Source organism: Elgaria multicarinata, chromosome 3 (assembly GCF_023053635.1).
Source record: "Elgaria multicarinata webbii isolate HBS135686 ecotype San Diego chromosome 3, rElgMul1.1.pri, whole genome shotgun sequence".
Classification (NCBI taxonomy): Eukaryota; Metazoa; Chordata; class Lepidosauria; order Squamata; family Anguidae; genus Elgaria; species Elgaria multicarinata.
The window spans coordinates 52,108,115-52,133,633 of record NC_086173.1 but is presented as its reverse complement, the minus strand read 5'-3'; the positions used below and the strand labels follow the sequence as shown (position 1 = coordinate 52,133,633).

At 43.9% G+C, this 25,519-nt stretch overlaps 1 protein-coding gene across 2 annotated transcripts; it reads right to left on the bottom strand.

Annotated features, from left to right (window-relative positions):
• Window positions 1–1,722: 1,722 nt before the first annotated feature.
• Window positions 1,723–20,758, bottom strand: SLC16A5 (solute carrier family 16 member 5). Of its 2 annotated transcripts, none has more exons than XM_063120262.1 (5): window positions 20,606–20,758; window positions 15,955–16,202; window positions 11,051–11,194; window positions 9,309–10,163; window positions 1,723–5,367 (listed from the first exon to the last, which is right to left on the bottom strand). In XM_063120262.1, the coding sequence occupies exons 2-5, from the start codon at window positions 16,172–16,174 to the stop codon at window positions 5,126–5,128; spliced, it is 1,461 nt and encodes a 486-aa protein (XP_062976332.1). In that variant the 5' UTR covers window positions 16,175–16,202; window positions 20,606–20,758; the 3' UTR covers window positions 1,723–5,125. The 2 variants fall into 2 exon arrangements, with proteins under 2 accessions (XP_062976332.1, XP_062976333.1); XM_063120263.1 differs by lacking the exon at window positions 20,606–20,758 and adding an exon at window positions 16,341–16,354.
• Window positions 20,759–25,519: the final 4,761 nt, after the last annotated feature.

Sequence of the window (25,519 nt, the reverse complement as noted above, 5' to 3'; positions counted from 1 at the left end):
GAAATCCTTCTCCATTTAACTCCTTTCTCCACATAGTTTGGACAAAGGCGGTGTTTGTCCCTCGCCTCAGGCATATCAAGGGGTGGTGCTTGGCTTGAGCAGGGAGTGTCCACTGGTGCTTGGCTTGAGCAGGGCGTGTCCGCGGCCAGGCCTGTTGTTCAGAGCCTGTGTCGTGGCAGGGTCATCCCAGGGCGATTGGATACTTTGAATACCCGCCCTCAAGGGAGGAAAGGGGTCCACTCTCAGAGGGGTAAATCTGATCTCAGATAACTCCTCCAGCCCCCCATAGAGGCCTCCATGAGCCTTGCCCCTTTCTGCTTCTTTCAGTGTCAAAATAGATGTTTCCCTGGGGCCTTGGAGTTGGCATCTCTCCCCCGCCCTTGGAGGGTGCATATGCACACTATCCTATGGCCTGTGAGGCACCCTCTCCAGGACCATAGGATTGCTGCTTTAATTTATTTAAACATAAATAGCATTTTAAAAAATGCCACATACCTTGTTATGAAGCCAGGAAAGTTAATACTTACCTTGGCAGCTAGGAAACTAGTACAGCCATTGGCAAACAGAGTGAAATGACAGCTGTAATTGACAAAGTGGGAAAGTATAAAGGCCCTCTACTAGAAACAGTTTTGGAATTGGTTTCACAGGTTCTAGAAAAGTCATATCCCTGCTTTCCTTTGCCAGAGGCATGATTATCTATTTTTATGTGAAACCCTATTTATGGAGAAATATGCTTCTTTGCAAGATCCAGAGGAGAAGGGTATAGAGAAATGAGAGAATGCCAGGTATCAAAAAAACAAATTAAGTTGACACTAGTAATCATATGCAAAAACAAATAACTCAAGCAAAACACATTTTATTACTAAGCTTTTTTATTCAAAAAAGGATAGAAAAATTTCAAAGATTTGGTCCCTTCTCAGAAATAGTGTATTGTGAAAGACAAAGAAACCATAATATATTCCCTAAACCTGAAAGAAGCACAAAGGCTGGTGTGCATTACAATTCAAAAGTCTTCAGTCTGTCAATTTGCTTTAGTGCTTTCAACATTACAAAAGTTACTAAGTGCATTTGACTTATATTTTTTTCAATAGACTACACATACATTTTCCAGCAATGCAGCAGTCTTTGAACAAACTGGCCACAATCCTGAAACCAAGACATTGCAAATTGATTTGTGGGAGTGGCATACAATGTTAAACTCTTTGTCAACTACTTTCAATGTCTATTACATAAACACACCATTGCAGTGTATATGTGTGTACATCTGTGTGGGGTAATTATCTGATATCGAGCCACTAGCAATTTGCACCTTTATTAATAATGTGAATTTATCCTTGTGATCTCCTGTGAAATTTTCTAACCCCTTTAAAAAGCTTTCTAAGGTAGCAGCTGAAACTTGCATAGAATTGGACTACAAATCTGTTTTTGCATGCCCCCAAACAACCCTGAACTTGGTACAGCTATTCTCTTTTAATAAAGCACTTTCTACCTTGTGTATTGACAGCATTCACACATATTTGCATATGAATAACTTGAGAGAGGCTCAAAGGTGTCTTGTGACATGTGCAAAAACATGCAGTCTTGTAAAGCTTGGAGGCTTAACATTGTAAAACAGGACATTTCTGAACTATGTTTATGTGCGCTGTGCAGGGCAAATGACTTTGGTCATTCTCCAGACATGGCAAATTCCCCTGCTTCTGCCCCCCGCCCCCAACACCCCCAAAAGACTCGAAGCACAAGTTAAACCTGATGGTTCTACTTGTTATGCTGCTACTAGGAATCAGTGGATCATTGTGGATTCATTGTGTAGTTGTACACAAACACCACTCGGAGCCCATCTGCAAGCATTACATATCTCCACATTTCTTCCAGGAGGATGGAGCCATACACTCATGGGCTAAATCCAGCCCTCTGAGATTCCCCATTCCCACCTTGTGGTTTCCTGGCTTCCGTGCAGCTTCTCCCCATTCTAAAAGATCGGAATTCTAAGGCTTCATTACTGGCAGAAAGAGCTTTAAGCTACAATTGGCTGGTATTTTAGCCCCACCCACCACTCAAATGTGCCCCCTCTCCCAAGTCTTCCTCCCAAATGAAATTCAGTCTTCAGGCTGAAAGAAGTTCAACAGCCCTGTGCTAAATCATCAGGGGAAATGGAATGGAAGTCTGTTTTTAGCCGCCTCTAGAGGCTTCCATGCATAAGAACGCAAGAAGTGCCATGCTGAACCAGACCGAAGGTCCACCTAGTCCAGGGGGGGATCTACACTACTGCTTTTAAAGCGCTTTAAAGCGCTTTGAAAATGTTTTGAAACCTGTATATGCAGTGTGTCCTGGGCCCCAACAGTTGTCAAAACTGTTATAAAGCGCTTTAAAGCAGTAGTGTAGATCCCCCCCAGCACTCTGTTCACACAGTGGCCAACCAGCCGTTGGCCTGGGACCAACAAAGCAATACATGGTGCAACAGCACCCCCCACCCATGTTCCCCAGCAATTGGTGCACACAGGCTCACTGCCTCGAATACTGGAGATAGCACACAACCATCAGGGCCAGTAGCCATTGATAGCCTTTGCCTCCAGGAATTTATCCAACCCCCTTTTAAAGCCATCCAAATTGGTGGCCATCACTAACTACATCTTGTGGCAATGAGTTCCATAATTTAACTATGCACTGTGTGAAGAAGTATTCCCTTTTATTTGTCCTGAATCTCCCACCAATCAGCTTCATGGGATGAATCCAGGTTCTAGTATTTTGAGCGAGGGAGAAGAACGTCTCCCTATCCACATTCTCCACACCATGCCTGCCTGCTCAACAGCTATAGATGATGACCATGGAGTGAAATGGTTTTCAAACTATCTTGTCTAAGGAGAATCTTCGCTTTAAGGAGACATGTGAGAAATTGGTCTACTTACCCATCTGTTTTGCTAGTTTTTGTGTGCTTTCTAAACTGTTGTTAGAGGCTGGGCTTCTTCCTGACTGTTAGAGCAGTACAACAATGGAACCAGTTACCTAGGGAGCTTGTGGGCTCTCCCACACTAGAGGCATTCAAGAGGCAGCTGGACAGCCATCTGTCAGGGATGCTTTAGGGTGGATTCCTGCATTGAGCAGGGGGTTGGACTCGATGGTCTTTTAGGCTCCTTCCAACTCTATTCTATTCTCTATTCTATGGTATTCTATGATTCTATGTTGCAGCCTAGCCACGGGGGTAGGGTGAAGTAGTTACCTCAGAAGACAGATTCTGGACAGTGTTAATGGTAGCAGAATGGCAGACATATCTGATGCAGGAGACATGAGCCACTGGGAAGTCACTTGAAGCCCCATTGAAACATGGGGCTACTGTGTTCTTGTGCAGCTCTCACTCATGTCAGTGAGGTCTATGCAGGAGAAATGGATTGTGCCTCATGTTAATTGGTGAGGGAGAACCACTTTTTTCTGTCACAAAACACCAACATGTTTTGGGCCAGTCTTGCGTGCACATTCCCTAAAGGTGGCCCTTTTAATTCAAATGGACTTGGAAGGTCAGAATCCTTCAGTTGTGACTACCTTGTTGTTCAGTTGTAATCCCACTCACCTCTCAAAGTTTTCTGCTGCTAAAATAGCTAGATTGCATAACCATTATACCCTGCCATTCAAAACCTGTATCACTCAGAACATTTGAAGTTAATGTTTACAGAGATACAAGAACTGGAAGAGTGGAATGTGAGATGAAGGGTTGGAACTGTGCAAAACAAGCAAGTAAATCTGAATTAAAGCATTGCTGTGTTCCAGTTCAAACACTACTATTTTAACACGCCTAGGTCTGTGGATCAAATGCAGAGGGTCTGGCAAAAGTAGCTACAATTTTTCCAGCCAGCTCAATAAGCATCCTGGGCCATTTCCAGGACGAGTCTTACCATGAAACAATGTGAAGCCATCACTTTAGGAACAGTATTCCAGAGGGAGTGCCATTTTCCTAACTATTTATTTCTGCATCAAAAATTGTCTTGACTTTGACCAGCAAAGATGGCACTGATTGTAATCTGTTGCTTCAGGTATGCAGGTAGTCACAGCACTTCTCGTTCTTAATTTTTTTCACACCAATGTATACACTGGTGTCAATTTACTCACATTTAATTTATTACGCTTATATAGCTTATACATTCCTACTGAGTTGACTGTATAGAGATTATGGAAGTTTAAAGAGGTGAAGATGCCCCACTGGATGAGATTAAATTAATCATGCCTCTGTGTTCCCATTTGTACTATTACTATGGTCTAATCAGTGCTCCAAGAATTGTTCCTGAAAAAAACAAAATGGCCATCTTGTTTGATCAGCTATGGCCTTTTCTTTACTGCAGCATGTCTTCCAAATGGGAGCAAAGGGGATTTAAGACACTATTGGCTAGAATATATAGGTACTTTCATCCTATCCAGCTTTTCGGTGAACAGTAGCTTCAAATTTGAGCATTTGTTATTCCCCCAAATACCCTTGAAATGTAGAAATGGCTCACTTTGGTTAGTAGTACATACGACCACCTCTGATCTGGCTGAAATAAGTGATATGTTCATATAAGAACTGGCCTGGGATTATACAGCAAGAATGAAAAATTCTATTCAAGGATCCCAGCTGTAAAGCTCCATAAAGAAGAGCTCTATTTTTGTGCTTGGAGAGAAATCAGACAACTGACTTCACACTGAGTTCAGTTATGGAAAATTGGCCTATTGATTTTTAACTCCTCTATAACGATCCCTTGCTGGAATTGTCAGGGGTCTAAGGTAATCCATAGCCCAATGAGTGAATAAGTCCTTCCATTCTTATATGCTGGAATATATAATAAAGACCAGATGATGATAATAATAAAAATGTTTACGCTTCAAGTAATACAGATGTCACAGAACCATGTCCTTCTTTGCTCTCATGGCTTGCATCATGTACGATTTGTTTAAAGTGCTCTTTGGAATTGTGAATAGCTTTGTGCATATGTCTTCAGATCTGGAACCTTCATGTAGAGTTCTGAGCCCAACACAGCTGTGTAGAAAGTTGCAACAGAAAGGAGGTGGGCACCAGAGACAGCAGGCACTTGTTTTTCCCTTCTGCTTCCAGATCTCTTGCATTTGTGAGGAATGCAACATTCTTCCAGCTCCACTGGATTCAGATGCTGGTTATGTAGATGACTGCAGGAGGGCCATTTTTGTCAGGCCCCAATTCAGTTGGCACTTCTGTGTATTTGCCCCTGGAGGAGTCCTCAGGGGGCGGCTTCTGTGTTTCTATCAATTTGTTCTTTGCCTCCATGGTGCAGAAGCTAAGACCCATGAAGAGAGCAGCCGATACCATGAAGAAACTAGAAGCATAGAAGACGTAACTGAAGTGGCCTGTAACATCCACAAGAAGACCTGAAACATAAAAGTTTCAAAGCTCAGGCAAAGGAATGCTGAAGTACAGTGTTCAGTTTCTTAATATGATTCCTGTCTTCTCCAGAATGCTAACTAGCATGTCTAGTTGCCCTCATAAAGCACTGAACACAGCTGTCTCTGGGGCCTTCCTTTTCTTCCTCTTTCCAGTCAAAGGGCGTATCTGTATTACAAATGTACGCCAACTTAACTGTCATGGCTTCCCCTCCCCAACCCCAAAATAAATTCTTGGAATTGTGGTTTGGTGAAAGTGCTGAGAATTCTCAGTTGTTGGAGATCTTTAAAACACACACAAAGAGAGGACAACACTTTCCAGGATTCCTGGGGAAAGGGAATGACTGCCCATATTCGGATGATCACATGGTAGAAGAAGCCATCATGGCTTCTCCATCCACCCCTGCACATGTGACCACAATTTGCATAATTACTCATGATGCAGCATGGGTTGCCGTGTCATCTGAACATGGTGCAGTGCCCAGCGAGGGTGGCTTCTTACCAACGGCACAACCCTTAATATAAGCCATGATTTGTGGTGTGCGTAAGAAGCTATTCCCACCGTGCACTGTGCTGAGTTTAGACAACACAGCAACCTGCGCTGCATCGCGGGTGGTTATGGAAATCATGGTCACACATACAGGGGCAGATGGAGAAGCCACTATGGCTTCTTTTATTCCTGAATCTGGTCACTATTAAACTAGCTTTAACTCTGTGATATAGATATGACTAATCTCTCTTTTCCTAAAGTAAGTGTTTCTTGCCATCATAGTGTCAGCCAAAACCAAGCACAATCTCATTGTGACTAATGCTGATTTAAACACATAGCATGGAGCTTTGCTTGGAAAGGATGAGGACAGGTGGACTGGGAGGTGGATCCCCAAATACCAACTCAGCCATGGAATTACTGTGCAAGCTCAAGCAAATCCCACTCTCCACCCCCATATGTAAACTAGAATAAATATAGTGTTCTATGTCTGGATTGGGCAGAAGGTAGATCAGGATCTACTTTTAGATCTCTGGGTGATCCACCAGTGGTTTCTGACTCCCAGGTGTTTAACAAATGCAACAACAAAAGGGCCCTTCTAAATTAGGCTGCAGAGATGGAAGAAAGCCTTGGGGGAAAGCCAGTGATGTTTTCCCTTTGTTTATTCACGATCTCTCTTGCCATTTTATGTTCTTGCACTCTACTTTCTTCCTATCCCTTACCCATGTCCTTTCCTTATCTTATCTGGAGATTTGTTTTTGACACAGCATGACATCCTATGGGACCTGTCCTCTGAAAGACATATCCAGACAGCTGTAAGTTTGGGGATCAGGAGCAGTTTCACCACATGGAATCCCCATGGACCAGATGTGCAAGGTGATTCAGCCGGCACAGGTTCAGTAGCTTACTAAAGCTACTGATGTTCTCCGTAGCTATTCAATACAAAAAAATGAGCCTTGCAGAACTGTACTTGAGCCTTCCCCAACTGCCCCGCCTCTGATGTATAGGGCTACAACACCCATCATTCCCAGCCAGAATAGTTAATGGTTGTGTTGCTTGGGTGTAATCGGAGTTGTAGTCCATTGCATGAGGTTGGGGAAAACTGGAGCCATGGAGTCCCATCTAGGGATAGCACAAACTGTGCAAACTGAAGAAATAAGCCTCAAACTGTCACTGCAGCTCCAAGCTCAGAATCCTTATGCTCCAACTCTCTTTGCCTCTTGGACTTCCAAATTCTTTATTCTTTTACAATAAATATTTGAACTGAATAAGAGCTGCACTGTAGCCTCAGTAATCTCAGCCTAGTTTTATCCTTGGCTACTCAAGTCATCTGGGCTCCACTTTCCCTGTCCAATTATCATGTTCCGTCTAAATATCATTTTGCATCAGTGTCTTACAGTAATCTACTATTCAGAATCAGTTTGGTCTGCTTCTTGTTTGAAGCAGATCCCAGCCCCCTTCAGATGCTAACATCTCTGAATTGTTCATGCAGAAATTTGACATTTCCTTCCTGTCGCCTCTATTTTTAAAAAAACCCTGTCTTTTACTTGCTGTGTCATAATTTGCTCAAAGGCCTGACTCTAATTCCACACACACCCAAAAAAGAAAAACATTTTGTGGAATTTGATAGTTTTGCTTGCTCCAGAGGGCTTGGAATATGTAGCTCCCAAAGATTTCCAGATACTGAAAACAACTGCCTACCTATGGAAGCCTTAGGACATCAGACAAAACTATCCTGAGCATCTGAAAACCAATTCACACTTTATGTGGCAATCATGTTTGCTGTGTGTATCCCAAAGTCTGTTGCATCCTCTTTTCACATAAGTGTGAAGAGAGGATGCATGTCAGTAAACAGAACACAGAAGCAAGAGAGCTGAACCAGTCAACAATAACAACAAGAAGGGAATATCCACAGGGATTTCCAACCTTTTTGGGTCAGTGGGCACATTTGCGTTATGGGTGCTCTCATAAAATGGCTGCCTTAGTGAGCATGGTCGGTCACAAAACACTTATTTCCCAGAAGGCAAACTGGTTAGTCTTAAAGAAAAGTACCTTGCTCAAGAACCTACGTACAGTGCAGAAAACACTCCTTTGAACCAAAAAGAGAGAGATGTTGCCAGAAGCCAGACTTTCGCTTTGCAGCATGCCAGTCTACCAGGTTTTTTTTTTTAAAAAAAACCCACTAAAAAATCTTAAGATACGACATAAATATCAGGTGGGGTAGAGAGCCTGGTGGGTGCCAAAAGTAGTGTCTGTGGGAGCATTGGTGCCCGCAGGCACAGTGCTGGAGGCCCTACCTCTAACATATTGTTTTTATTCTCAGCGCTGAACTGACAACATATTCACCTTGTTGTCAAGGCCACTAAAATACGAAAGAAAAATCATCAGCACAGTCCTAACCATGGAAAGAGGGAGTCCCGGTCCCCATTAATGCAAAGGTGGTAAGCAAACTTTGCTGATTCTCCCTCAATATCTAGTGGGTTTAGGTAGCCTCTGTTTGGGTGTGGGAGTTAGTGACGTGGGGAAAGGGAACTGGCAAAGTTTTCCTTCCCCACCTTCCATTTGCAGAGGCCCACAATGGATCAAAGTTTGGATCCAACTCATTGATTATAATGGAGGAAGTCATATCTTCTACTATTTCACACAAGACAAGTTTGAAAAACAATATCAAGCAAAATATTTATTCACCTCTTTTTTTAAAAAGCAATCTTTTATAATACCCATGAACATTTTCTTCTTGTTTTTGTTGAAAGGGTGGAAATCCACCAGAGAACCATGTTTAATTGTGAGTCCCCAGTATGTGTCTACAATGGAGCTCTGGGTGTTTGAAGACATGCCTCCCTATGGCAAACATCCACGTATATGTGCCAAACATGACTGCCACATAAAGTGAGGGACTAACTACATATACATGTATTATAGTCATGACACCCCACATTAAAAAAATAAAAAGGAAAGGAAACTAGCTTCGGGAAGGGCAATGGAGACCAGAGAAGTGGCGCTTAACCCTTTTTCTGCCCACCACTTCCAAAGAAACCCAAGGCTTGCCTTCTCCATTTCTACTAATCTGAATTACTTTGTGGGGTTGGGATTCTTTGGCAAAGCTTGAGAAAGAATGGGTGAAGTGACTACTGGAGTGGAATTTGGATAGGGGGATGACTTTAAGGGAAAGGTAGGGGTTAGGGCCTACAGCAAGGGGCAAGGTTAGGGGATAGATGGGCCATCCAAGAAAGTTATCTGCAAACTGCCTGGCAGCTCTTTTTCCTTCCTAGTCCCTTGTCAATGATGGTGACTGCTGGAGTCTCTAAGGCCCTAGTGCCTGTCATTTTGAGGCTGATGTAAATTTCCTGAAGGGACTTCTATGGCAGCAGCTAAATTCTCCTCAAACGTCTGTAATTGCCGAAACTTGAGGTGTGTGTGTCAGATTCTATTAACCTCTCACCTGCAAGAGGGGGTCCAATGAGAATGGTGATACTCTCCAAGATGGTGAAGAGACCCAAGGCACTGGAGAACCTGTCCCTGTCCACCACATCCATTAATACCTGGAAGATAAGTGCACCGATGACACTCATGGAAACACTGTAGACCATGCAGTAGAGGACAAGAATACTGTACTCAGCCGAGATGGCACAGATGAGGTTGCTCAGGCCGTTGAGCATGACAGCCAAGCTAAAGAGGTAGATCCGCCGGCCGGTGAAGACGTTGAGTCCTGAGAGCAGGCCTGCCATGGGGCGCATGAATATGTTGATGAACCCAATGATAGAGATGAGGAGTGCTGCCTTGCGCTCCTCTACTCCATTAAAAATGGCATAGGGCACCAGGTAAATGAGGGGCAGCACAAACCCCATCACCATCCAGGTCACTCCAATGGTGTAGATCTGGTAGCCTTTGTTCTTGAAGAAGATGTCAAAGGCCAGATAATTCTGCAGGGTCTGGAGGCAAGCAGTAAACCTGGACTGACGCAGATGCTCCCCCTGATGCACAGACTTGCCGTTGGACAAATGTCTCCCTTCCGCTGACTCCCCATGACAAGAATTCAATGATGGGGCAGGTAGCTCGACAGGGATGGGTCTCATCACAGCCCCACACACACAGCAGTTCAGCAGCACTCCCCCAAAGATGAGGAAAGTGTTTCTCCACCCCATCTCATCAAGCAAGTACTGGGAGATCAGTGGCCACAGCGTGAGGCCAATGGAGACGCCCGTGGAAGCAAGAGCATTGGCTAGGGCTTGCCGGCGTATAAAGTAGTAGCCAAGCACAGTGATGCTTGCCTGGAAGCTAAAACACGATCCCAAGCCTTTAAAGAAAGAAGAAATGAATGTGAACTTGCAAAGCTGGAGACAGATGACAGATAGATATAGATGTTTAATTATGAATACTTAGTATCTGTCTAGCACCTTTAAAGATTCAATGCACAGTGGCCCTGTAAGGACAGGGGCACCACTTAAGGAAGACAGAGGTGGGACATTCTCGTTCTCCCCCTGCACCACCACAACCTCCGCCCAGTTTCAAACAAGATGAAATTATTCTTCAGGCACATCTATGTTTTACACCAGCTGATTGATTCCATACAATCAAAAACTATTATTATAAACAATGAAATGGCTGTTTACCCATGCTATGCCATCCCTTTGCTTGAACGTGTGTGTGTGTGTGTCTGCCTGAGTGTGAGACAGACTCACTGGAATTTGATAACATTGCTATAGATTTGAAACATTTTTAAAAATAACCTCAACAACTGCTCTTTAAACTACCTTGTTTGATGCCAATTCAGTTGTGAACATATCCAAGAGCTCACTCCACACCTTGTTAAAAGCACTTCCCCACACCTCCCGTTGAAATCTGAACTGGCACCCAAGGGTGCTGCAAGCATGTATTGTTATCCCTATATTGCGGGTAGTGGTATGGGCTTACACTGGCTGGTCTAATGCTATCTAGGGTTGAGATAATATTTGAACCAGGGTCACAATCCTCAGACCGCAATCTTATACAAATATTCCTGGGAGTATGAGTTCAATGGGGCTTACTTCTGAGTATAGACATGCATAGGATTGCATTGTCACCACGCTATACCATCTTACATCATTTGCTGCTTCAATTCCCATTACACATGAGGAGAAACTGTGTGACAGGAAACCAGGATAAAGATCATATATACCAACTCAACAATGAACTTATACTCACCAGTGATGAATCCAGCTGTTATGTAAAGCTGGCTAACAGACTTGGAGAAAGCGCTGGCCACCATGCCCACCCCACTGAGAAGGCCTCCCAGCATGACAGTGGTCCTGCAGCCAAATCGCTTCACCAAAATGCTGCAAAGAGGTCCTGAAAAATGAACATCAGTATCAGAGCAGAAGCATCAGATATGTAAGTAATACTGGGAGTAGAATAGTCATTCCACGGCAAACGTAATGTCACCAGGGGCTTGTCTATACAGCTTGTTTACCCCAATGTAGCTGCGCATATTATTATTTCAGGACACACAAGCCAGCCGTCCATTCGTGGTAACATCGTGTTTTAACTGTGATAATGTGCATATTTGCATCAGCGATTTACCGTGCCTTTTCGCTCATGTCCGAGTTTGCTCCACGTTATGGTTATGTGTCATTGGGGAAGTTAAACCACATTTTGACAGGTGGGCAGAAACAGTGACAAGTTTTAAATGCCTCTTGAAAACACCCCTATTTACACAGGCTTTCCCTGATCTGTGTGGGACTTTTTTGCTACCCTGTGGTTATTGTTACAGTATTGTAATGTTTTAAGGGTGCAATCCTATGCATATTTAGCCAGGAAGAGTGCTACAACTCCCAGCATTCCCCATCTAATTATTATTTTAATCTGGGCTGTTATATTGTTATGTTGTATTTTAATGTAAGCTACTTAGGGATTTTAATATATTAAGCAGTTCAGAAGAATGAATATGTATCCCTTGCATGTAATAGTAGTTATCACCCACATAAGTCAAGGCTACGTTATGTAAAAACAGAAATTTAAAGGGCAGGTAGATAATTCTGTGCCTTTAAAAAAAACTTCCTGCACAGGAGTATCAGCATAAAAGTTCCCAAACAAATACTTCTATTTGCATATTAAGTACACAAAGGAGGCCTACTTCAAGGTTGAAACAACCAGGAGGGGGGTGGAATGGGAGGATATAACGTAGATGTTATTTTGTGAATAAACAGTTCAAAAGACTAGCAAATACCATGGGAGTAAAAAACAGCAGCATTTATAATGTGGGCAAGAGAGGGCATGCAAACACAACCTCATGATGTAGGTTTTCAGCTTAGGAGACAGGAATTGACGTTTATATGCTACTCTGAGCTCTTGGGATGGAGCTGGAAAGTAGTCTGAATAAATACAATTTGTTTTACAAGAGTATAAAACAATAATGACAATAAGCAGCTGTGACCCACATGGGCACATCATACTTATCTTAGCACAATTATACCTTGTTTACCACATGCCCCTCTGGTAAGAATTTCTTCATAGGAAAGTGGTTTAACTACATTCAGTTTCCCCTCAGGACATGAGTTTTTCAGTAAGTTGCAACAAGTAAGCACTAGCAGGCGTGAGCAGGAAGTGGAGTTGTCCGTTTTGTGACTTTCCAATGGACTTGAACTACTATTTTATGTAACCTTAAACTTGTTCTGTATTCCTGGTTTCTGTGAAGGTGACTTTTTGTGGCTGCTTCCAGACCACAGGATCCCAGCACTACTAATTAGAAGGCACAGTGCAGCTCTTCAGTCTTTTCCTCCTTCATGGATTTTCCACAGGAAGAAGAAAGACGGAAGCAGCATTGAGAAAACATGGGAGAATTATGAGTAAAAGACAGCAGTGTCTGGACTCCCTGTAAAATTCTGTGGACGAGGCAGGGCAATTTCAAAATAAAGGCTTCACCTGGAAAATCAATCTCGCAAGATCTTCAAAGGATGTGAAGTAGTGTCAAAGCTGAGGTACAAAATTTGTTGGGACCACCTCTTGTGGCTAGAATTATTAGGGCAGGAGGTAGATTTTTGTGAACCGCCCAGAGAGCTCCGGCTATTGGGTGGTATAGAAATGGAATGAATGAATGAATGAATGAATGAATAAATAAATAAATAGAAACATGGCCAGTGACTGGAAAGTTCTTAGGCTTGTAGGGGATCCTTCCCCCCATCCCTGACAGGGCTCCTGTACCTTTAATATCAGCCTCTCATGAAGCTGATATAGGCACACAAGATCTACCAGACAGAACATGGCAACCTTAAAAGACCCAACAAAGAGCCCAGATTTGGTGCTATGGCTTCATAGTACTAGGGTAAACGGACCATTAGTCCAGCTCCTCAAAAGGATAATTTTAACATTATTTCTTATGTAATACTTCAATGAAGCTAGAACAGGAAAGCTGGCACAAGGCCTAAAAGTCTGCGTTGCTAACAAGCTTGTTCCTGCACCTTTGAAATGGAGATTTGATAAGGAAAAATTGCCAGATAGGATGGTCACTTATGAATTGGCAAAAGAGAAAAAATGCATTGCAAAAAATAGGACAAAAGAGGACAGTAACTTACATAAAAATTGATTGTGCTCATTTGTATGTATAGATGCAAATTTAGAAAGAGTTACTATAATTTCAATAGAAATAAGTACATTCAACTAAAATGTACCTTCAACTAAAGGACAAATAGAGGACTGCAAAGAGGACACATGGCCACCCTCTTACTGGATGATGTTTTCCATGACACAGAGGTAACCATAGTCACCTGCATGTTAAACCTTTTGTTAAAGGCATAGGTGCAGACTATCTACCCCATGCCTACCAAGGCCATACAGACATTATCCCTATACCAATGTGTACTTCCTCCTCTTTCATGGACCTCAGTCAGGACAAAGCAAACACCATCGTTGGCCTTGGAATCATCATGATGAATTTCTTAACCACTCACATTTCCCCAACAGTGGTGTGTATGAAGCAGAAGGTTCAGCCCATGGTGGAACCCAGCTCTTTCCCCTAGTTCCAGGCTGTTCAAAGACTAAGTACAGGGCAGAAACAACCGCTGCTGCCACCATAAAAGTAAGTCTGTACAAGGAAGGATGGATGTTCTCAGGATGGGTGGATTTTTCACTCATGCTCATAATTAGCCTGAAGCCAACGTTTGAAAGTGCATCGCTACCCCCATTATCTGTACAACAACCCTAGGAAGTAGGTTAGGCTGAGAGATGGTGATTGGCCCAAGGTCACCCAGTGAGCTTCATGGCTGAGTGGGGAACTGAATCCAGGCATTTCAGGCCCTGGTATTTCTAGCCCCACCATCAAGTCTAGCTTCCTTACATGGAAGAACAGACTGGAAGCAAAAAGGGTTCCCCACCCCCTCAGAACTGCTTCTGCATGTTAGGGAAAGCATATTTCACCTACTGACACTCTGTTTGTCACACAGCTGTTAAATGCACAGGAGCAAAAAAATAAAATAACCATTGGCAACCCTAGGCAAACCTTGGGTTATACTCAAGTATACGAATGGGTCTCTGTTGACTAATAAACTCACAGGGTGATTTAAGGGCATCTCCCTGATACAATTTCACTTTTGTACACCTGAAATAACAGGAAGTTGCTCCTGACCTTTTATCCAAAGTTAAATGAGAGTGACTATAAAGTATTGACACTAGCTATAAGTATGCTCAAGTAGTAGATCAACACAGGGCTGCCAAACTGCCAGAACAAAACTGGCCTAACCTGTCCCTATGCCTTTAATAGAAGTTTAATATGCAGAAAGTACAAGGTGAAGCTTTTTGTGGCAGAACACGGTTACCTGCTGATTTCTACACAGCAAACCTCTGTTAAAGGCACAGGAGCAAGCCAGCCAATTTTTCTGGCCAGTTGGGAACCTTACATTAACGTAGCGTCAGTATGCACTTTCTTCTTATACAACATTAAATTCCAGTCCAGCTTCCACGTAACCCTTTGTCTCTGAAAACTGGAGTAAAGGGTTGCCAACCCTTTTTCTGGCAAGGCACTGTGCTTTTAACTGCAGGATGTTAAAGGTAGGGGAACCTTGCCAGAAAAAAGTTTGCAAGCCTAATCAGATTGTTGCTTGGAGAAATTTGAGGTATATCCCCTCCCTTAAGCTCAATACTACCCTATTAAATGATTAATCTCTGTGAGCGTTTAAATCACTTTCTTCCTTATCACTAGTTTAGGTCACCCTCCCAGCCAGGTGAGCCAATAGTGTACAGAGAGAAAGAGGAGAGGAGGAGCAGCAGCTGTATTTGTGTTGTGTGCAACTACTATAGATCAACGCAGCACTGGTCCACTGTGGTTCTGTCACCTGAAAGGTCAAATCCTTCTAGGTTCCCCCTGCACCCTTAATAGATGAGGTTGCTCTATTTGCAGCAGGAATGACTCATGTCCAGCTCCTGTTCCTCTGTGATGTAACTTCACTGCTTATTTGTCATCCTTCAACATAGAAAACTTCTTTGCTTGAGGATATAAAAGAGATAATAGCCAGGTGCACCTGCTAGCACCTGACCTGAGGGACCACTAAGCTAATGGTATCCTCAGGTGAACAGAACATGTTGTTACAGTTATCAGGAGATAATCAGAATCCTTTGAAAGCAGAAGTAGTACAGCAATAAAACTGTGTAAGCTAGTGCAGTACATGCACCTTATCTGTTATCAATATTATTTCATTTATTCTATTGTGGACATAAAAGTAAAATAAAAAACATTTTAACCACCCAGAGTACAGATGTTGGATTGAGGCAAGGCAGGACTGAAGGTTGAGAAGGAATTGCTGTCTGTGCCAGGTTATAGAATCATAAGGTGGAGGGGTGGGGGGGCTGAACAGCAGAAATTCCATGGGTAGATCTCCTTAATAGAGTATTATTTGCTAATTGCTCACCCATCTTTTGATCAGGAAGTAAAGGGTAGCCAAATTATATCTTACAGTTGGTTTCAACCTTTGATGGTTTTCCATGAGTGAATACATCATAGGGCCACCCTTTTCTATTCTACTGTTAAAGATATAAGAGCCCTGTCCTCACTTTCATATAGTCACCCAACCGTAGATGCCTTTCAAGGAAGAAAGTTTATAAAGAAAATAAATACTCACCACCTGCATGTAGCACAGCTGTCATGATGGAGGGGAACCATGATGTCTCACTGTTGCTAGCTTGGAAATCATACTGTAGATCCTTGAAGAAGACCCCAATGCAGGAAGGAAAGCCCAGTGTCAGTGCTTGAACCAGCACTGTGGCTATTAAGACCATCCAAGCCCATCCTTGATCTTGGACTTTGGAGGCCAGAGAAACTGCACCTCCTCCTGGGGTCATTTTCCCTTGGAGCTTTTCCTTAGTGACCCTAATTAGAGGAAAACAAAGAAATGGGAGTGGGGCAGCAGCCAATTCAACAGAAAGTTGACAGTGAAGGAGCTGCTGAAAAATTCTCCCTTTTATTTCACACAGCTATGGGTGCATCTAGGTGTAGCCTTAGACACACCTCCAGTGAGGAATGAGTTAGCATTACTCAGCACAGTTCCCTGGCTTGTTTTCCCTTTCACCTGGTTTCAGTCTATGTGGTCCCCTTGCTGCTTCGATCTAATGTCACAGAGGTTTTGTGCCAAGAGGCGAAAGCATGCAAATGTCAATGACCATGCAAAGTATATTTAGTTTTGCTGAACATTCAGAGTTGTAATGAGTGCTCTTGCACAAGCTCCTGGGGATAAATTTCAGATGTTGGCTAGCTGTAATATTCATTGACACATGACATTTATATTTACATTTGTTTGCTTGAATCTCCTTCAACTCAACCTCTACTGCAACATTTACATTGGTTAGAAGGTACACTTGATATACAACAGCTTTCTTCCTTTTTCTATCCCACACAAAAAATATTTACATGCACACACAATAGCACAAGACACGTACATACCTCAAATTTAATTTTAATGTCACAGAAAAAAATGCCTTAAGGAGAGGCTGTCCCCTGAATTGGGGTCCACAAGAAGACTCAGGAAACCCTGGCAACTACAGAGGCTCAGAAATGCAAAGGAGACCCACCAGTTGTTGCTCTGGGAGTGCTGTAACCATGTTATGCTGGCGTGGAGACAGAGAAATAATTTAAGCCATATTTGCTCCATTTCAATGGCCCACATATGGCCAGCAGAAGCAGATACAAAAGAGTGCATGCATATTTCGGCATTTTCTAGCAGGGCCAAGATTAGTGGGGTACCGCAGGGCTCAGTCCTGGGCCCAGTGCTCTTCAACATTTTTATTAATGAATTGGACGAGGAGGTGCAGGGAACGCTTATCAAATTTGCAGATGACACAAAATTGGGTGGGATAGCTAATACCCTGGAAGACAGAAACAAACTTCAAAGGGATCTTGATAGGCTGGAGTGCTGGGCTGAAAACAACAGGATGAAATTTAATAGGGATAAATGCTAAGTTCTGCATTTAGGAAATAGAAACCAAATGCACAGTTTCAAGACGGGGGATACTTGGCTCAGCAATACTACAAACGAGAAGGATCTTGGAATTGTTGTAGATCACAAGCTGAATATGAGCCAACAGTGCGATATGGCTGCAAGAAAGGCAAATGCTATTTTGGGCTGCATTAATAGAAGTATAGCTTCCAAATCACGTGAGGTACTGGTTCCTCTCTATTTGGCCCTGGTTAGGCCTCATCTAGAGTATTGCGTCCAGTTCTGGGCTCCACAATTCAAGAAGGACACAGACAAGCTGGAGCGTGTTCAGAGGAGGGCAACCAGGATGATCAGAGGTCTGGAAACAAAGCCCTATGAAGAGAGACTGAAAGAACTGGGCATGTTTAGCCTGAAGAGAAGATTGAGGAGAGACATGATAGCACTCTTGAAATACTTAAAAGGTTGTCACACAGAGGAGGGCCAGGATCTCTTCTCGATCCTCCCAGAGTGCAGGACACGGAATAACGCGCTCAAGTTAAAGGAAGCCAGATTCCAGTTGCACATCAGGAAAAACTTCCTGACTGTTAGATTATTATTATTATTATTTATTTATATAGCACCATCAATGTACATGGTGCTGTACAGAGTAAAACAGTAAATAGCAAGGCCCTGCCGCATAGGCTTACAATCTAATAAAGTCATAGTAAAACAATAAGGAGGGGAAGAGAATGCCAACAGGCACAGGGTAGGGTAAGCAGGCACAGGGTAGGGTAAAACTAACAGTATAAAGTCCGCACAACATCAAGTTTTAAAAGCTTTACTTCTGGGGCTTCAGGAGTTGGCCCTTTCTGCATCAGCTCCACTCCTTCTCCAACTCCTACCCAGCCACCAAGGCATATTTGAGGGTTAAACAACCCTTGCATGACCCTATAACAACCCCCATGAGCCAGGCATGTCATACGAACTGGTTCAATGTGTGAATTCATACTTCTACCCTGAACCCATAAATTCCATGGTGTATCTCAGTGTGTAAGCTCAATTTTAGTTAACCAAATTGAAATTAACAAAGGTCTTAATGAACAGGTGATAGTAAACTGCTTTTGCTTGATAAACAGGCCGTTTGTTAGGAAATATCCAATGGCTTGAGTATAAGGTTGCCACCTCATTTTCTTTAATAATTATGCAATATGCCTTTCATTGGATCTGTAAATGAAGTTATTACAAAAGTCACACACGTTGAACATATTTTGCCTGGTAGGGGAAAAATGTGAAGCATGAAGAGCAGCAGCCTATATACTGAAGCATCAGCACTGCACCCACTTTTTAGAGCAGCACAACAATAGAATCAGTTACCTAGGGAGGTTGTGGGCTCTCCCACACTAGAGGCATTCAAGAGGCAGCTGGACAACCATCTGTCGGGGATGCTTTAGGGTGGATTCCTGCATTGAGCAGGGGGTTGGACTCGATGGCCTATAGGCCCCTTCCAACTCTGCTATTCTATGATTCTATGGTTCATTTGAAAAAAATGCTTGATGTGGTCACAAACACTGCCACACCTGAGTGGAACTTCATTTATTTATTTATTTATTTATTGCATTTATATACTGCCCCATAGCAGAAGCTCTCTGGGCAGTTTACAAAAGTTTCTGAAGAAGGGCAGAGTAGCATTCTTATTTCTCTGGAAAGAGGAAGTGTTCGGGATGTCACAAAGTTCCCAGACAACCGCAATATGTCCTCCTCCGCACGTTTCTCCCGCGGTATAAGCACCACAAACCAGCCAGCATAGTCGCCCCACAGGCATCACATGGGAGGGGGCATGGGACATGTGCAGCGGTCTGTTTTCTAACTCCCAAATCACATCAGAAGTTGTAGTAGTGCAGAGGCTTGTAGCAGAATGCCTGGATCCAGAAGATTTACATGAGTTAAGACTGTGCTGCCCTCAGGCATTTTCACACACAGGAAATAGTTAAAGTGACCCCATCGCCAAAATTCAGGAGACTGAATTTTCAATGACACATTAAAATACATTGAAGGCTGGAAAATTGCACCCTCACAGGATTCCAAATGTCTGTTTCATGTTGCTTTATAGAAGGCCAGTGCAGAATAAAGAGCATGGTGAACTCTCTCGAACTGCATAATCCAACCAGATCCCAAGGCAGGGGCAGAAAGCAGCGGAAGGCAGAAAGGCTCTTTTGAGCCTGCACAGTGTACACCAAGAGAGAAAAAGATGTGTGTCCTACAGTGTGTGCAAATGTACCACGAGAAGTGTCATGCATCCCAGGGAAGATGCCCTCCAGACAGTTGCTGAGGTTTATTGCATTAGGTCATTTCCCTAGGAAACCCTCAAACATATCATCAGTTTGCTACAGCCCTTCCTAGACAATGACACTTCCCTCCTGGTTGGTCTGAACATGCTTAGTCACTAGCAGCAACAGGCCACATAACAAAGATACAAACACAGGGACCAGAGGCTGCAACAAACCCAGATGCCAATTCTGTCGCCTATCACTGTACCTAATAAGGCAATCCACAACATCAGGGGGTTTCATTCACCTCCTCGTCTTGCAGTGTGATACGTGCCATCCTCTGCCTAGTGTCCTGTGCGTTTTATACAGGACAAGCATCCCAACCCTCCATCCCAAGAAACAAATGGATACGAATCTGACATCAGGGATGGCAATATGCAAAAAATCGTGCGCAGGGGGCGGGGGGGGGAGAGGGCAGGTCAGTCTACCGGGACCCTCTGCCACTGACCTCAAAGAGATCATTCTTGGACAAAGGAACCCTAGACTAAAGGAACTTCAAAGTGCTAACCACTGAATTAATCGCCATCAAAAGGTTCCATTCCGGGATAAAGTTTCTTTTTCTTTCTAAATCACGCCACATGTGTTAATTAACACTTCCGAAGCCAGAATGCTTGTGAGATCAGCAACAACAGTTTTGTTCTACTGGCTGGCCGGGGGTGGGGTGGGGGGACGGACTAGTCCACCCGGGGGAAGAGGGGAGCACGGTTCTTGTCGACTGTGGATTAATTGGAGCGGGGCAGGGGTGGGGTCGTTTCGTTTTCTTTTGACAACAGGAAACCCAGTTCAAACACCAGCCGTCCAGTGCCTTTTAGGGACGGAGGCAATACTCGTGTGCCACACGCATTGCCATATCGCCCTCTAACCACCTTGATCTCTCATACACACCCCTGCCAAAGGGTCTGGGGGTCGTGTAGGACCCCCTGGGACGAGGTAAAAAGGCACTGAGTGGGGTTGCAGTGTACGACGCGTCCACCCACGCGCGCCCGGCCTTTCTCGAAGTGATCCTGAGCTCGTCTCCCCGCTGATCGCCTTACCTGTTGACGCCGCCCGAGCTGCGTGTGTGTGTGTGTGTGTGTGCGTGTGCGTGCAGAGAGTGGCGGCGGCAACGCTGTTTCCCGCGCTCCGAGGGAGCCCCGCGGCACCTTGGCTCTCCCCTCTCCTCTTCCTAGAAAGGCCGTCGGAGCTCTTTGCTCCGTCCGCCGCGGCTGCCAACGGAGGAAGAGGAGGAGGAGACTCGCTGGCGAGAGCGTGGATTATCGCTCGGGCTGGCAGAGATGGAGCAAGGGTGCTGTGGGGATGGGACGTGATCCGGGAGGAATCCGGCCTGGCTCGTTCTGTTTGTTTTTGTTTTATAGATCTCTTTTAGAGTTATTTTCAACCACCCCACTGAAGTGGTATGTCTGAGGCTATGTCACTAAAGGCTGCAAGTGGGACGGACAGACCAGGGCTGAGTTCGGACGACACGCTAATCAAAGGTTGTTTTCCATTTTGTTCCTATTCGCCCCGCCCCGCCGCACCCCCGCGCTGATTAGTGTGTCGTCCGAACTCAGCCTCACTCTCTCATATATTATGCTACTGTACAGCAGGGCTCCTGCAGCTTTAACTGTTGTGATGAAGAGCGTATTTCACCAGGTGGGGCGTGCAAACAAATGACACCTGGTGAAATTCCCATTTCTATGCAACTGTTAAAGGTACAGGAGCCCTGTCCTCCTTTCCATATGGTCACCTTACATTATGGTTAGAAGTGACCAAGGGGAATATAGTAAATTTGGGTAGGGAATAAGAGGCTAAATTCCAGGGCAGGGCTGGATAGATCTCAGGCTTGTAGAATCTACTGATTGTCTAGGAAGGAATCTACTGAGATCCACTAATCAGAGATAGGTACAACAGACTGAGGGAGGCAGTGGAGTCAATTACCTGCTGCACTCCATGACCTATACATTGTATATTCAAATACAAACCTATATCTGATTTACTATAGTTCAGGGATTCTAACAGCAGCAAAAATAAGTGGCCAGTAGAGATGCATAAAGGTCAGAGACAACAATTGAGGCTAAATGGTAAGCCACTAGCACAAGACCTGCCATGGTTAAACTATTGGAAATCGGTAACCCTTAATGATATACTGCAAATCACCCAGAGATCTACCAGAAATCCCTATATACCTTCAGCCTGCCAATGTTACTATACTGGGCTAAAGGCTTCTGTGGTTGAGCAAGAAGAAACATGCTTTCCAGAGTTAGATCTGTCAAGATGCTAACACACACACACACATACACTGCTCTTATTGATGAGCTAGAACAAAAACCACTTGCCATGTCTTAAAAATTACAAGGTCTAATTTTAATCTGTTGAACTTTATTATAACTTTCAAGATTTCTTTTACTTTGTTAGAGCTTTGCTGTAGTCAAGATTTCTTTACATGAATGCTGACTATGTGACTGTTATGAACCAGGCTTGGTTGAAAATGTGCACTGCAGCTCCACTGCCCAAGTGCCCCTTTGCATACATATTGTACACTCAGGAGTCCTGTCCAAGTGCAGACCCCCAAAAACCTCACTCTGGTTGGGCTGCTTGGAAAACAGCCAGAGAGGGAGAATGAACAACGTGGACTGAAGTGAACAAATGTTTTCTAACTGCCAGATGACTACACCCCTGATAATGAGGCTGGGAACTGGAGGCTGCCTTGCTGCATAGACAGTGTCTTGGGACGCAGCCATGGAGATTGGAGATACTGGGACGCAGCCAGGGTTGTCATCCGAGGCAAATGGCTGGCAATCACTGCTGACAAGGGATAATTAACAATCAAAGGATCTTAAAATGTAACTTGAAAGAGCATGTCAGGAGGCTGTAATGACTTGTAAAGCTAATCCAGCTACTCTGGGGATCCGCTGGACACAAGGACTGTGCCTATTCCAAATAATATTTTGCTGAATATTATACAGCAAAGGCAGACAGGGCTTTTCAAACTAGCTGGAAACTCCTGGGTATTGGGTGTCTGTAAATGATCAAACTGTAGCTCATGAAAATGAGATCACATGAGCATAACAGTAAAATTATTGCACCATTTTTGGGTATGTGGCTGCACTGGGTGAGAGAAGCTAGAAAGGAAATAAAAGCTGTAAGGCCTAACTCTGGTGTGATGAACATGAATGGAGCTTTCCCAGTGACTTTTGACATGTTGGACTAAACTTGTGAACTTGTGTCCCAATTGTGATACCACATCCTGAAAAAAGAAAAGCCGGGTCTGACTTAAAACAATTCTAGGATGTCATGGGTCGCCCTGGAGCCATTACAAGACTGGTTGAACCACATCACAACCTGCAGAAAAGTCCACTGGTGTTGGCTTTACCACATTTAAAATTGTGAGTAGGGTGACCATATGGAAAGCAGGATAGGGCTCCTGTACCTTTAAAAAGGAAAGGAAAGGAACCTCTCGTGCAAAGCACTTGAGTCATTGCTGACTCCTAGAGGGATGCCTGCTTTCGCTGACGTTTTCTTGGCAGGCCTTATAGCGGGGTGGTTTGCCGTTGCCTTCCCCGGCCGTTATTATCTTTCCCCCAGCTAACTGGGTACTCATTTCACCGACCTCGGGAGGATGGAAGGCTGAGTCGACCCAAGCTGGCTGCCTGAAACCAGCTTCCGCTGGGATCGAACTCAGGCCGTGGGGAGAGTTTCAGCTGCAGAAACTGCTGCTTTACCGCTCTGCGCCACACGAGGCTCCCTGTACCTTTAACAGTTGTGTAAAAAAGGGAATTTCAGCTGGTGTCACTTGTATGCATGCAGCACCTGGTGAAATTCCCTCTTCATCACAACAGTTGAAGCTGCAGGAGCCCTGCCCTCTTTTGTATCTGATCACACTAGGCAGGTCTCCTGCAGCTTTAACTGTTGTAATGAAGAGGGAATTTTTCCAAGTGCTGCGCGCATGCATATGACACCTGCTGAAATTCCTTTTTCTATACAACTGTTAAAGATACAGGAGCCCTTTCTTCCTTTCCATATGGTCACCTTAGACTTGGAGGAGCCAGTAATGACTCCATTGGCATAGGCAGATCATTTTCTGATCTGTTTTAACCTTCAGGCTATCTGTAAACTCAATAGGGGTGGGGGACCAAGTTTGAAAGTCTGTAAACAACACAGAGTTCACCACCCAACAATAAAGTATGGGTTCTCTTCCTGGATCAGTAGTAGAAGACCTTATCACTTGTCCACCTTTGAGGGAAGTTAGGTGGGCAAGTACTTGAGGAAGGGCCTTTCCTACAGTGGCCCCACAACCCGAATGGGCTGCCATGGGGTGGGGAGGGTCATCAGGCGCTATAACTGTAGACTTTTAGAAAGGACCTAAAAACTTGCATGTTTATTTTGGCCTTTCATAGAATATGTTTTACTGGACTGTTGTGGTTTGTCGCTGCTACCAGGCTACCTGTGGAATTGCCTTCTCCCGTACAATCCACCCCACACACTCAGGTCCTCTTGGAAGAATTTCCTTCAGCCAGCCAAAACTAGGCTGACAGGTATTACCCAGAAGACCTTCTCTTCTGCTGCTCCCAGACTGTGGAATAGCTTGCTGGAGGAGATTTGTCAACTTAACAGTCTTTTAGCATTTAAGAAAACTATAAAGGCTGATCTCTTCTGGCAGGCCTATCCAGTGGAATTTTAGGATGTTTTAACAAAGTATAGGAAAAAGGAAAGGAACCTCTCGTGCAAGCACTTGAGTCATTGCTGACCCCTAGAGGGACGCCTGCTTTCGCTGACGTTTTCTTGGCAGACTTTGTAGCGGGATGGTTTGCCATTGCCTTCCCCAGTCGCAGTTACCTTCCCCCCCAGCTAGCTGGGTACTCATTTTACCGACCTCGGAAGGATGGAAAGCTGAGTCGACCTGAGAACCAGCTTCCGCTGGGATCAAACTCAGGCTGTGGGGAGAGTTTCAGCTACAGTAACTGCCGCTTACCACTCTGCACCACACGAGGCTCTTTTTAACAATGTATACTATGTTTTTAATCAGTATTTTATGTATTTTATACTTGCTGTTCCCTGCCTCGATCAAAATGGAGAGGCGGGTAAGAAATAAATTTATTATTATTATTATTATTATTATTATTATTATTATTATTATTTGGGCCAGATGTTTTATTGCTAGTATTCATTGGTTTTATGAATTTTTGCTACTTTATTACTGCAAAAAAATTATTATATGAGATTTTATTACTGCAAACCACCTTGGGACAGCCCCTGCACTAAAAAGCAGCCATTTTTTTAAAAAATAAATAAATAAATATTGTTGTGACTAGAATAACTGGCATTTTGTCTCTGCAAACATGCTAGTTAGCTAAAAGGAAGGATGCTTCTGGGACATGTGCCTCCATATCCAGCCTCATGTATAGAGGTTTTGGGGACAGGGTGTTTATAAGGGAGCAACAAGATTTACAGGCAGGCTTGAAGTTTAGCACCTGTCTTTTTTCAAACTGAGCACATGCGCATATACATAAACACTGTGGGTTGAAAATGTAAAAATAGGTCGATTTTTTTCATTAGGTCTACAGCGTGCAGGGGAGCTGAAGGTGTGAGTTTGCAAAAGGGATCTGACAAACTGTAGTACATTGTACAGGCAGGATCAGGAGCTCTGCAAAATCCTATGGTGCACTGTAGATGCATGCATGGTCCTGAGCTTTTAAGACTAGGGGATTTGTCAGATGATGTTTTGCTGCATGGCTTGTCATATTCAGTCCTATAATACCAGGCAGCACTGGGCAGTGAAGCGTATATTTAGGATTTCCCATACCAAGGCTATGTTTACTCTGTGCTGGTGATCCAAATTCTGCACTTAAGAATCCAAACTGGTATAAACTAGTCAAATTAAGATAATTAACTGCTTATTTTGCATAGTGCCAAATCCTACACTTGTCCAGCAAGATCAGGGCCAGATCTACAAGTCGTTGCGAAGGCGC

Excerpts from the sequence above, each read along its gene's own strand:
- SLC16A5 (XM_063120262.1), bottom strand. The coding sequence starts at position 16,174 with ATGACCCCAGGAGGAGGTGCAGTTTCTCTGGCCTCCAAAGTCCAAGAT. Across the intron at positions 11,195-15,954 it reads AGCTGTGCTACATGCAGGTG|GACCTCTTTGCAGCATTTTG; the intron begins GTGAGTATTTAT and ends TTCATTTTTCAG. Across the intron at positions 5,368-9,308 it reads CATTGGACCCCCTCTTGCAG|GTCTTCTTGTGGATGTTACA; the intron begins GTGAGAGGTTAA and ends TTTATGTTTCAG.